The following is a 14,736-nucleotide window of genomic DNA, read 5'->3' on the forward strand; positions in this document are numbered from 1 at the left end:
GGTCAGTGTGAGTACGTAATTTGCATTGCCGCGCGTCCATATTTAAACTATTTTAGCTTTCTAAAAGTACGGCGCTGTCGGCGCACCGCGCACGGTGCATTTTTTTTACCGGCATAGTACGGCGCACCGGGCAGGTCGTTGAAATGACAATATAAATTCCCGCGCACCTGGCACATCTTCCTGACCATGGTTCATATGTAGGATAATGCAGGTATCCAGGATACTTTACTGGTCTACATATAGGACTCAAAAATGAACTTGAGGGAGAGTCTAAAAAACTCTCTGCTTTGCCACTATGCTTTACTTGTCTACTTATAGGACTCAAAAATGAACTTGAGGGAGAGTCTAAAAAACTCTCTGCTTTGCCACTATGACCCGCAGTGCTTTACCGTTCCCGCCAAAATATCTTGCAGAAAAAATATAAACATCGTAATGTAAACAAATCAACTAAACGTTTTGTTGAAGATCGCACATAGTTGTGGTCATGTCAAAGCGGTCACACTGCATTAACACATGCTCAACTTACAGTAAAGACAAATTTTATCTTTGCCATTTGACTGTTTTAGGGTAAAATTTGAGATTTGGGGTAACACGTGCATGGACTTTGTAAATAAATTCGCGCCTCGTAAATGGCTTTTCATGGCCGAGATATGGCATTCACGACTCGGTGAAATGGAATCACGGCTCGAAGAAATAAAATCACGGCTGGCAAATCCATAAAACCACGGCTTGAAAAATTCAGTCGCGGCTTGCCAAGTAGATATATTCCATGCCTGGACTACGCCGGAGGTCCAGAGCCTTCAATGCAGCATGTACGCCGAACAAAATAAAAAGTCAAGATATTGAAGGTAAGTATGAAAGCCACAACAGAAATTTTATCTTCTTCTAGTTGTTGTTTTATGCCAATGGGATTATGGGAGCTTAGAAGACACGTCCATGTAGCCCCAACGAAAATTTTATGAAACACCAAATCCACGGGTGCACAGCCGTAGACCAGCAAATTAATGCTCAAATCAGCCCTGGAGCCAACAACAACCATCTAAATGCTATAGATATTGTCATCCTGGCACCTAAGCAGCTGTAGTCAATTGACCTATCTCACCACACGAACTTTAAAGTTTAAACCAACACTGCTTCAGCACACAAGCTGCTACTCCACATAGTTAACGGTCAATACGTTGTTCTCCAATGCATTATAACCCATACCATCACTTCTTAGTTCTTACGCATGCTGTTATCCTAAGTGTCCGCTGACCACACTGCATTGTCACAAATGTGAACTGTACCAAACGGTAATGCGTCATCACCTTACTTAATCCGCAAGACATTAACCCCGCGTCACTGTTTCCCTGCCTTACTATCCCCCAGCATCTTCTTACCCCGACTCTCCACCATTATCGCATGACTAACTGGAGGCTTTTCTTGCAGACCTTTGATGCTTATCCGAATTAGGTTAGGTTAGTTTACAACTCCTAGAGATCCTCTTTTCATAGCGTAATGCAGTCAAGTGAGCAGAAACTAAGAAAAGCCGTCCGGCAGTCAGTGAAAAAAGGCGGGGAGACGGGGTATGTGTGGAGGTAGAGTTATGCCAGGGGAAAACAGCTGCGACGAACGGACGGGCTGGAGTGCTGGCTGTGTATCAACAGCGGTATGGCGTAGGGAGTTGCTTACCGAAAATCGTGATTAGGTTAGACGGCATGGTGATTAGTATAGGAGAATATAACTATTACCGTTGAAGATTTATTAAAACCGACGATGATTAGGAATATGAATAAATAGGGATTGTACACAAGAAAAGGAAACTTAGACTTAGGGGAAAACACTCGTTGTCAGGGAAATTCAAGCAACGCCTCAAGCCAGTGCGGGTCGACGCGTGATCGGGGCTCTATAAGGCGAGCGCGGCTGATGTGGAACCAGTTGAGGGAGGCCATTGTATTCCGCATGTCGTTGTAGCGCGACCAAGACTGAAGGTCGTGGACGGTGCCGGTGTTTTCTCTGACTTAGCCGACGTAATTGTGGAAAGACTTTCGCGAGAGTGAGACGAAAAGTGTTGCAAGTAATCGCGACGAAGGAGATAGCTGGGAGATCCGTTTACCGAATATCGTGAGCCTCGAAATACTGTTCAGAAGAGAATATTTTTAACACGCCGTTTACCGAATATCGTGAGCCTCGAAGTATTGTTCAGAAGAGACTATTCTAGCACGCTGTTTTTCTAATTGACGAAGTCCTGCTCAGGGGAGCTATCTGAGCACTACGTTATCGACGAGGATAGTTATTCCTGAAGAAGAATAATCGACCGGCGAAGAGATCCACCAGAGTGGTCAAATAAAAGGAGCTACAACTAAACGGCTGCTAAGAAAGTATCTGGAAGCCGGCCTACAAACTATAGAGAACTACCACGATCTGGCCGTCAGCAGCTATATTATAGCCATATGAAACTTCGAGGGTCGTCACTGAGGAACACTACGGGAGCACTGTGGAGAACTGGGTTCACACCGGACTTCATCGCCAGATTCGTCATGGACTGGGTCGCTTCTACAGATCTCGGTGATGTACATCTGTGAAAATTTGAGATACTAGCAGGGCCGTTTAGCCACCTTTGTTTAACATCACTGATTTAGTTTCAATTTATAATTCTGGGTCTGTTAGTAATATTGTCTAATTCTGTTGTCTCATGAACAGCTTGTTATAGAATAGGATCTCTTTCGACAAGCAAACCTGTGTACTCGTATTCTCACCGTTCCTAGCTCTGTATCTAGGCGTAGGGTACTTTTTTTTAGTATATGAGGTCAGAGATAAATGTGTGTGTCATTCTCCTTGCCAAGTTGTAGCTGCCAGTATAGAGAACCTTCCATCGCGACCTATTGACCACTTGGACAATGTCCAGAAAAAGACCAACCTGACAGTAAATAGCTTATTAAAACTCTATCAAGAGAAAAGTTCACTCATGCGATTGATGAGATTGAAAATAGGTATAGAAATAACCAGTTGTATTGAAATAAATATAATTACTTGTCGTCCTAACCCCTTATATCGATAAGCATAGTTTCGGTTGCAATCACTACCGTCAACTGGGGCAACTCGGGACTGGCGGGGCAACTCGGGACGCACCTCCGTCACGGCGTAAAACTGTTATAGTAGCAAAACTAATTGGAATATTGCAAAACTAGATACAGTGGCGTAAACGTCAACATTTTTCCTATCTATGTAGTATAAAGGCAGTCGAAAAATATGACATTTACTAGCTTTGAAAAATTCCTGAAAAAATGGTGAAAAACGCTGTTTTGAAAAGTTACTTCTGCTAAGGTCTGTAGCAAAAAAAATATTCGCCGTATTAAAAAATTTTACTTACATAAAAGTTGCACCCAGGTGTCGCTTGAAAACGTAATTGGCAGATTTTGCCTATCTCATTCCAAAAAAAAAAATGGCGGCCATTTCCGCACGGCGGGGCTACTCGGGCCACCCCCCAGGGCTAGTCGGGACACCTCCAAAAATGCATTTACGGTAGAACCTCAGTTAGCAAAAGGCTGCTGATACGAAGCTTGCAGTGGACAAGGTTGTTGTAAATGCTCAATGGCATGTTCATGGATACGGTAATATCACATCAATAATACAATAATTGCACATCAATAATACGGTAATTAATGTATATGGCAATATCATATCAATAAAGGAAAAACAAGTAAAAATCACAGAAAATGTCATTTATTCTACCTCTAAATCATCTACAATGAAGGAGGCGGACTTCAGAGTACTGTTAGTAATGGATGAGTACGCTCTGCATGCTTCAAGTGTTTTAAAATGAAGTTTCATTCCCAGTGTCCCGAGTAGCCCCGTTCGACGGGGCTACTCAGGACACTCTTTTTTTGCTTCTGGCACCTTACGAATAGCATATGGAATTTTTTTGAAGATGCCATTCGATAGCCCTCGCAAAGAGCAATAAAATGAGCCTAAACTTGTTTACGAAATGTTTCATCGTAAGAAGTTATTAACAAAAAACGCTCAAAACCGTCCTAAGTAGCCCCGGTTGACGGTACATTGAGACTAAAAAGAAAAGTAGAAAAGAAAATTAACGAAACGTCATTAAGTAGAAGAAATTAATGGAACGCCATTCTAATAAATGGGATAGAGCTGTTGGACGGTTTTCAATACGGCGTAGTGCGATTGTATTGGTGGCTTAGTTCTCATTAGCTTGCTGGTTAATTTCCATGAAGAGGATTTGTACTATTGGCTTTTAACATATAATCCCTTAGTCTACTCTGCCCTTTAGCAGGCTTACGCACGGAAAGGAGGATGAAATATATGCTGGTCTTGGGCAATGCTGGCCTCTAGCATGCATCCCAAATCCACTAAATTGTGGTTTTGTGGTATGACAGGCAATGTCTACCACAACTTAACGTACGGTGGAACGATTCTAACGATTATTTTTTAAAATTATTTCTGATTATATTTATATACATTGTTCTTTGTGTTATACGCTCATCGGCTAGTGAACATATCTCTTACGACTTATAATCATGCACATTTTCATGAAATATTTACAATTTATGAATTTCATTATTTAGGGTAAACGCGGTATATTTCGACATCGTGGGTAATTCCGACACCTCTCTTTGGTTTTTCCTTTATATTAAGCTTTGTTTTAGTTTCATGCGTTCGTTGATGGTTGAAATAGTGATGTCATACATTTGCGCATCAAACTACTGCCAAAACACTAGGTCTGGGCCATCTAGCGGGAAAATGTTGAGATCCAAAGATAGACGGTGCATGCCACCCAATGAGATCATCGAAAAATGTGTCAAAGTTGACAGTTGACCTTGCTCTACCAAATAGTAATAAACTGTTTGTGTAGAAAGAATATTATGGTTTGAGACTTTTAAATACGTCTGTGAATATATTAGGAATCCTTTAAGTATACTTGTATTTACTGATTTTAAGTGGTAAATAAATTAATAGATGATTAAGTTGAGTAACAGATTTAGACACATAAAAACTAATTCCGACACAACTTGAATTGGACACACACAGCTCATTCCATGCTGTGCAAAAATTAAAATTTTCATAAGTAAAAGCCTAATAACTGTTAATTAAAAGCCTAATTAAGTAGTGCTCAATATTCAATGGTGTTCTAATTCAAAGCCGTGTCATATTCCAATACAGCTCGCACAGCGATCGGAATTCGAACACGTGAATGTCGGAATTACATATTAGTACAATTTGAAGCGCGGTCGGAATACGTCTCACCCCGTGCCGAATATAGTCACACACAGTGTCGAAATATAGGGATTTGGTAGGTTTGCATTCTAAAGGCTTTTAAATAAATATGGCAACATTTTGTGACGTTTCATCGTTGCTGGCGCGTAGTGAGGTGTTTTGAGAGTCACATAAAGCAAAAAGAACTAGAGTAATGCATACGGTTATTTTTTTATAATTTTTTATTTCTCAATGCGTCCTTAATGTGTCGGAATATACCGCGTTTACCCTATATTGCAACAAGACTTTGCTGCTCGATGATAATTATATGCATGGATTTTCATATTTTTTCTGTACCACAGATTCAAGCGTTGTTCTGGAATTAGACAGCACAGCAGTAGAAGAAGGGGGATTCATGAGCAACTAGAAATAATGAAATAAACTAAGCAAAGAAGAATGAAGCTTTAGCAAAAAAACTGATAATACATAGACTGGTGCTTGTGCAAAAACGAAGTAGTAGTTTCTTTTCACAGGAAAATAAGCACTGAAAAGAAACACAAATACAACTGGTCCAGGAAAATCAGTTGCAGCTTTCAACTATCATTACCCTTTTCATTAATTAGTATTACCTTCTATTTATTACATTTTATATACCGTCAAATGGGGTAAAAAGGGACGGTTTTGAGCGTTTTTTGTTAATAACTTCTTACCATGAAACATTTCAGAAACAATTTTAGGCTCATTTTGTAGCTCTTTGCAAGGGCTATCAAATGGCATCTTCAAAAAATTCCATATGCTATTTGTAAGGCGCTAGATGCAAGATGAAAGGCTCCTGAATTAATCTTGAAATGGGGTAAAAAGGGACACTTGAAAGAAAACTCAATTTCAAACATTTGAAGCATGCAGAGTGTACTCATCTATTACTAACAGTACTCTGAAGTCCTCTTTCATTGTAGATGATGTAGATGTAAAATAAATGACATTTTCTGTGATTTTTACTTGTTTTTCCTTTATTGATATGATATTACCATATTAATTAATTACCGTATTATTAATGTGATATTACTGTCATGGACATGTCATTGAGCATTAACAAGAACCTTGTCCACTGCAAGCTTCATATCAGCAGCCATGTAGCATTTCTTCTGTATCTGTAAGCTTACAGAATGGTTTATAATTTCGCACAATTTTAATAGAGTCTAGTGATTTCACTATAACAAAAAAGATCATGAAAAACATACCTGAAACAGAAAATAATGTTTTAGTGACAACCATCATATGTTTTGAAGAAATAAATCATAATTTAGGTCAATTACTTTTCATTCTATGATGCCTTTGCACAATTCTATATATAGCATTCTATGTACAGTTTTGTGACGACTGATGATGCACTAATTTTTTGATAAGTGAATTTTTTCGTGGAGCCAGGTAAATGTAATCAAAATTCTTTGTTGTTAATCAATTTTATTGTTAACTGGAGCCTTTGCTAACTGAGGTTCTACTGTAAATGCATTTTTAAGGGTGTCCCTAATTACCCCGTGGGGGTGTCCCTTTTTACCTCGTCACGTGGAAATGGCTGCCATTTTTTTTGGAATGAGATAGGCAAATTCTTTCAATTACGTTTTCAAGCCAACACCTGGGTGCAACTTTTATGTAAGTACAATTTTTCAATACGGCAAATATTTTTTTTGCTCCAGACCTTAGCAGAGGTACTTTTCCAAAATTGCACTTTTCACACTTATTTTCGTCAATTTTTTAGAGATAGTAAATGTTTGATTTCTTGACTAGCCTTATACATAATAGGTAGATGGTAAAAATGTTGAAGTTTATGCCACTATTTTTAGTTCTGCAATATTTTGATTAGTTAAGCTGCTACAACATTTTTACGAAATGTGGGACGTGTGTCCCTATTTACCCTGCCCATCCCTTTTTACCCCATTTGACGGTAATTCATGCATTATTCTTGATTAACTTCAAACTTTTATGTATTACACGAAATTTTGAATAAAAGCGTCTGTTCTTATTTTTGTATTAACTACAGCTTTTCTTAGCATGTTGGAAAAAGTTTCATTGTACAATTTTATCAATCGAGAGCTTCCTCTTACTCCGAACCTCCTTACGATTTGAAGCAATATCTTGTGTATGATAATGCTTGTGCCTGGTATCCATGATACTTTACTAGACTACTTATAGGACGCAAAAACAAACTCAAGGTAGAGCCTAAAAATGTCACTGCTTTACCACTATATACCTGGGTACAGGTACTAGCTTCTTGATGCTTTAATCATAGAAATTTGCTGCAAAATCTCTGCCAGTGATTTTAGATGGTTTTTCATGGTGTCCTTCAAGGTGTCATCTGTTTGGAAGCTCGTCCCCTCTCACATCTTTGTCAGTTTCAGGAAAAGGTAACAGTAGCTTGGTGCTGACTGCTAAGTTAGGGTTGCTAAAAAATGGTGAAAAATGTCACCTTAAAGCCTGTCAAGAAGACTTTGCATCAAGAATTACTATGAAGAATAACATTGCCATGAATGAACACTATAGCTCATGATGTATGCCTTCTTCTCCTGTTGTTCTGGATATCTTCCTGCAAATGTTTTAACATATGGCACGGCAGTATCCTACATTGATTGTGGTCTCTGACTCTGAAATTGATTGTCATCTCTTGCTCTATGGAGAATTTCTGCAGTAGATAACCATTCAGCTTGCAAGAAGTAACTGACAATTCACAACTCACACTTGACAAAAGTAGTCAAGTCATGTTTACTATGTTGCTCAATGTGTAAAGACATTTGATGCCTTAAACAAGTGAGGTTGTAGTGGGAGAGGTGCAGGGTCAACTGCCGCGTATTGCTGGCCATGCAGCTCACTGTGATTCCAATGGAATAAGGTGCTGTCATTGGATATTTAGTTGATTATAATTTATCTCGTTTTATATCTTCCTATTTATTTACAGGGTTATTATTGGCCTTTGCTTATTTACTTTTTATATTCATAAATGGACAATGTTTTATTTATACTTTACAGAATTTAACTTCTAAATATTATAAGAATATTTTGATATTTTTACTACTATTTTAATATTCCATAAACAATTTGTAAATTTAAAATGGTGTTAATTAGTGCTAGTGATGCTCTTATATTGGTGCTGCTGCTAGCTTGTGTGCCCATACAAATGTGGCTCCAGCACCAAACATCTCAATCCTCAACCCCGGACTCAAGAGATGGCGAGGTCATTGCTCTTGTCAGAGAATTTTGCAAGTGAGTGACGAGTCATGCTCCCTCTTTTACATTAACTTGTAAGAGAGGAACTCCTCAGGCAATTGTGCTGGCACTGTCTGAAAACATGTTTTGCATAAGATTTTACAAATTTGTTTCATTAGTTTTTGAAATTCAGGTTCCACCAATTTTAATGATTTAACTTTGTTCCACCATGTTTCCTTCATTTACAAATGTTATAGTGAATGCAATGTCATTTGTAAAATGACTTGTGCCTAAGGCTCATAGTTATAATAATTACTATCAGTTTTTCTTGAATTCAATACATATCTAGATTTTATGCCACACAAGGTGATTTTTGTATGAACCCAGTGATTGTTTTCATTTAAATGTGCAATGTTGGCTTTATAATTAGAATTTATAGAAGTCAATAACTAAAATGCAGTTTTTATGCAGAACAGTCCAGCGGTATATGTCCCCACACTACTGGTCTACATTGCTTCTCTACTCCACCACATCTCTCTACAAGTTTAAAGACAAAGGTGTGGTAGTCAAGACATGGGCACCTTTATATTCCCTTTGTTTTTTCCTAAGGCATGTCTGCAATTTCATCCAGTGTCTATTCATATAAGCTTCAGAATTTGTCATGTATTTCTAGAAAAAAATGCTTTTTGAATGCTTCTGCCCAGGAGATATTAAATTAACAAAGGACAAAATAAATACTAGCAGATGCATCTTCTTTCACATTGTGCAATGTTGTGAGAAGTTATGCTGAATGTTGTGTAGCATGTAGATTCTATTTCTTTATTTGTTTTCACAATTGCTTAGGCACACTGGGTACTTCCTCTATACAATATCATGGTTTGAAATGAGATTTGGATTTTCTAATGCATGTCATAATAAAATATCAATGACAATAATGAGGCTTTCCTTACTGTTGTCTTGTAGTGACACATTAAATTTTCTCCCTTATTGCCACTGCCTATTCATTGACACATAAATAGAAAAGAAGATATAATGATGCCAGTAGTCCTGCTTGAGTGTTGTGGTGATACAGGTTGTTTCTTCCTCATTGCCTGTGCATTTTCTTGAGAAAGTTGCTGAAGAATAAAAGCAATTTAAAGACTAGTATATATCTATATATATATTGGAAGCTAACTGCTTATTTTGGTATTGCCAGATGTGTTGGAGTATGCACGTCTCTCCTACGAACAGCTCTCAGACACTCCTGAGGAGGAGGGCGAATGTCCGGCTGTGGAGGTGATAAGACTCAAACATCCGGAAGGTTACTATGGCAGCAGTGTTCACCAGCGCAGGTATCCAGCTCACTTAATGATTTCTTGTTTAAACTAGGTACCTAGTGGTAGGTATGTTTATTCATCACCCACTGTGTTTATTGTATTCGATTTCTTAGACATTAGAATGTTTAAGCATTGCGTATTTGATAGAAAGGGTGAGTATTTACTACTTTTTAATGTGTAGACTTGTTTATTTTGATCAATACTAGATATTTGCGTGATAAATTTCACTACCTGTATATCATATACGTACTAAGATATTTCAGTTAGAACACAGTTTTTTATTGTTTCAAGTGTGCATATGTATAATTATTTTAGGTTTATAATACATTGCAGATGAAGTACTACTGTAAGTAAAAGTTATATTTTTCTGTGAAAAGATTCTCAAATTGTATTCCTTAGTCTTTGGATGGAAGAATCACTCTGCAGATCCAAGGTGATGATCTTAGAAGTATTAATAAAAAATATGTTGCATTTATTTCCTTGTTTACATGAGATGGTGTACAAACGATACACATGATATTCTGAAATCTCAGAGGCAAGTCAAGTTTTGATTCAGATGTGCCACACATATACTCATCAAGTATTATTTTTTTTTTTTTGTGATGAAACTTCTCATAATATTCCTATTACAACCTTGATCATGAGAAAGATTTCAATACAGGTCCCACGCGACGCATCAACTCTTATTGATTGTGTCGCTAGACAACTTCTTCGCTAGACAACTTCAACTGGGCCACTTCTTATAATGAGGCAGGGTGGCCCAGTGGTTAAAATTCAGAGTATCAGGATTGGCACAGAGAGGCGCGGGTTTGATCCCAGCTCTGTGCGCCAGTTTCTGGTCAGAATCGGGCAAGGAGGCCGAGCGGTTAAGCACAGCAGAATTATTACAGTGAGTTGCGATGTCGAGACCTCAAAATGCTGTGAATGTTCAGCGATGTTAAGAATCGACGACAGGCCTACGGCCTACTAAACGCCGAAACCACTATTATTATTTTAATATCAGAATATTTTTGCAGAAACCTTGAGCATTAATGAGACTTGCATGCAGGTACCGCACTGGACACATACACTTCAGAGTTGGCCAGGTGGTGCGACACACTCAGTTCGGCATCAAGGCAGTCATTATTGGATGGGATGAAACTTGTCAGGTATTATACTACTTTGCTGTTAATTCTGCGACAATCTTGGTATGAAATGCTTTTTGATAATGTAATAAATCAATTGTATTTTGTAATTTGACTGCGTTGTGTGATTGATACCCAATATATAAATAAATTTGCCTCTTTTGATTTCTTTCTAAAGGCAACGATAATGAGTTAATTGATAATTGATTGAATGGGTCATTAATAAGATATTAGATAATTTATCTAAGGATTTTTTAGTAATTTATTTGGTAATTTCAGTAATTTTGCATCTGATTAATACAATTTCGGCGATGATTTTTCATATTTGCAAAAGATATAGAGCATTGATTTTTCCATCTGAGTCAAAATCTACTTATTTATCAGGAATTTATTTTCTTATTTATGCTATGCTTTACTGTAAGAGTAAATGAAGCTTAAATTCTTTCTCCTTTACTTCAATCAAAACTTTGGTGATTATTTCAGTATAAATTTCCTCAATTTTCAGGCTCCTCGAGAATTCATCGAGGAAGCTTATCCTAAAGAACTGGCTGCGGTAAGTTTTGCTGTCAGTTTCTACGATTTCTTCTTAATTACTTTTAATGAACTATAAATTAATCTGTGACTGTAAATTTCGTGCTGCAGCTATTGCTGCAATATATTTTTATCATATAAAGGAGCTTGATTTCCTTTCGAGCCCTGCAGATTATTTTTTATTTTGGTTGTAAATCATTCCTTTGCTCATCTTCTCGAGCCAAAATTCCGCTGTTGGGAGAGGCGGACTAATATGTAGATTGCTTGCCTAGAATATTAATCACTCTATCTAATAAATTAACTGTAAGTCACCTTTAACGTTACCGCGCGTGTAATTGCTATTTCACTGGACAGCTACTTGCAATACTAATTTATATTTCATGTCGATATTGTTTGTAATTGTATTTGTGCCAGTTCTTCATTTGCTTTTCTTGGCATTTTCTAAAGTGCTCTGTTAAACTGTTTTTTATCACTAATTCTGAGATTTTGTTGTGATTTTTATTTTTTACCAAGATACACTCAGATTGATATTTAGATATGGAAAAACGGAGAACAATGATCAACAACCAAGTCACTCAACAATCTATGGGGATAAAATATTGTTCATTCGTTTTGCATTAAAAGTTCAAGTTATTTTTTCTTAAATATTATCGATTTCAGTGAAAGATAAAAAGCATTGCTTCAAGTTAAAGTTGTATTGATTCTTCCTCGTGATAGCTACTGGGTTCATTAGACTTGGATTAATCATCACCGGTCTCATTCATTCAGTGTGCCTGACACTGCCAAATAGATTATTTTGGGTCTGGGTTTTATTCTTACGTTATCTTTCCATCCTGAAACTCTTTCTTGAATTTCCATCTCTTACAACGCTCTCACTTTCCCAAAACTTACCTAGTCTTAAAACCTTCTTTCTTGATAATCTCTCTCATTTAATTCTCCCCAACTTTCTTAAAACTCCGCACCCTTAAAACTCTCTTATAATTTTTTCTCTCTTAAAACTCCGCACGTTTGAAACTACGTACCTACCTGGTATCTCTTATAATTTTTTCTCTCTTAAAACTCTCTCTCATGCAACACTCAATGTATTCCTCGCACGCTGCTATCACGTCACCATGATACTGGTGGGCAGGAGGTGTGCCAGAAGGCCAACTACGCAGTGCTGATGGACCTCAACGACTTCCCCTCCACCGCCGTGCAGTACTTCGCTCAGCAGCACATGGAGCTCGTCACCAACGAGAAGGTGCGCACCCCAACAGCGCTACTCAATCCTCATGTATTTACTTTAATGCTGGGCTTGTACAATTGCTTCGAAATTCGATATTGTCACCAATTAAATGGCACTTCTCCTGTCTCATTAACGCTACGCATGACATCTTTTCATGTGTGGCATTAAGAAAGGTAGATACCGGTACGTAGTTACTCAAAATTGATCGGGAATGAAACTATTTACAACATATTTAATTTATCAGTTATTGCCGTGGTTCTCGATAAAAACTATCTCTTGCAAGGTTCTGGTGCGGATAAGTTTTCCTTTTTAAATGACAATACTGGAGAAGCTAATCCAGTTGGTTTCTGTGAGCACTGCTGTATTGAAGTGACTCCTAGTCGGACAACAGCAACAACTGTCATCAGTCCTGCTAAATCGCATCGGTCTTGACTTTGGTTTCCCACAGTGAGAAACAACTGAAAGTGTATCTGAATTTTGTCTGTACAAAATCTGTACAGTAGATGACTGTGAAATTTGTGGCTTGTACAGTATTGGAAATTTTGACTTGTCATCATTTTCTTCATGTATTTATTTTGTATCAACTATATGATTATTATTTATCTCAACCATTCTTACCAGACTCCTTGAAATTGTGAAGCGTCTGAAATAAAATCACTTTGCAGGTTGTGAATCCGCACACGGAGAAATACTTCTCACACTTCGATGGTTCGAGGTACTTGCCTGCACCCTGGCTTGCTGCGATGTACCCTGAAGACTAAGAAAGACACCGTCTTCAATATCTTTAATAATAAAAATTATAATAAAATTCATGGGTAAGGATACTTGCAAAGGTTATTTTTTGGTTTGAACTGATAGAGGAAAAATTGACGTGACCTGCTGAATTTTTCTTCACGATGATCGAAAAATATTCTTTTCATTGATCCTAATCCAACTTGTGGTTTAAAATTTGCCTCAATAGCTTCATCATCGTGCGGCACACTTGGCATGTGACATCTCGGGATATGCAATGCTATTTAATGCAGATTTTTTCCTGATCCGGTTCAATTCTTGGATCAATTGTCAACATCAATTAAAATAAAAGTATTTTATCTTGTATACTACATTCAATTTTTATCAATCAGCATTCATTAATTTTGCACAGATTATTCTTCTGCAGCAATAATTGATATACAATCTTCTTCATAATTGGTGCTGCCTTGAGAAGAATGGATGCGGTGTTCCAGATAGGCCGTATATTTTTAATGCACACAGCCCTGTCGTTGTGCGGCGTCTAGTCACGTTTTTATTACTCGATAGCTCATATCTGGATCTTATATTAATATTTGTGCCTACGTCAGTTAGGCAAATCTGCTCTCGTATCATGGGGGGAATGCGCCTTTAGAAGACTTTCTTGGGTATGCAGGTTGGTTTGTATTTCACAGTTGATTGTTTTTAGCGCAATCTTATTTTCCTATCTAAAACGATGGCATTTAGATTCACTAGTTATTTTGACAGTACACATTCAATTTGTTCTTTATTAAATGCACAAGTTTTATTTGAGTGCAAGGCTTGACCAGAGGAACCGGAATTCAGTAGTTAATTTCACTCTTAACTTATTGATTCTCACCATAACCCTGTAGGTTTGCAAATTTTTGTACTTACTCTCGACGGCATTTATTTTGTAATTATTCATTGCTGAATAAGAAAATATCGTCAGTAAACGTTCGCAACTGATGAATCAACGTGCAACGCACGTTCAAATATACGTTTGTTTGTATGTCCATTTTTAATACATTTCACAATCTTACTGCTCAGAGGTCTCTAATTCCTTGTAATATTTTCAAACTATACAAATTGTTGAAATTGATGAGAAGGTGTCAAACTCTCAATTTGCGAATCGCATATCGTAGAATTTTATTGGAGACGCAATCAAAGACTATTACGCCTGTGATTTCAAAGTTGATTTGAAATAAACCCACGCATTCGCCCTTTAGCTTCAGCTTGGTAGTGTACCGAGTTAAATACCAACTGCAAAGCCGAGATTTAAGTTGCATCATCCAGGAGGATGGTTATATATATTCATTCAGAAGTTTGCGTCTCTTCAGCATGATTTATGAACTGGAATCGCTGAAATGTTTCTGAAAGATCGATGAACGATGAAATT

At 37.5% G+C, this 14,736-nt stretch overlaps 1 protein-coding gene across 1 annotated transcript; it reads left to right on the forward strand.

Annotated features, from left to right (window-relative positions):
- Positions 1–8,251: 8,251 nt before the first annotated feature.
- LOC108674875 lies at positions 8,252–14,386 on the forward strand. The gene is made up of 7 exons (XM_018162860.2): positions 8,252–8,451; positions 8,866–8,951; positions 9,590–9,725; positions 10,759–10,858; positions 11,340–11,387; positions 12,495–12,605; positions 13,256–14,386. Exons 1-7 carry the CDS (start codon positions 8,300–8,302, stop codon positions 13,349–13,351), a joined length of 729 nt encoding a protein of 242 aa, XP_018018349.1. The 5' UTR covers positions 8,252–8,299; the 3' UTR covers positions 13,352–14,386.
- The last annotated feature ends 350 nt before the right edge of the window (positions 14,387–14,736 follow it).

Source organism: Hyalella azteca, unplaced genomic scaffold (assembly GCF_000764305.2).
Source record: "Hyalella azteca isolate HAZT.00-mixed unplaced genomic scaffold, Hazt_2.0.2 contig17016, whole genome shotgun sequence".
NCBI classification, from domain to species: domain Eukaryota; kingdom Metazoa; phylum Arthropoda; class Malacostraca; order Amphipoda; family Hyalellidae; genus Hyalella; species Hyalella azteca.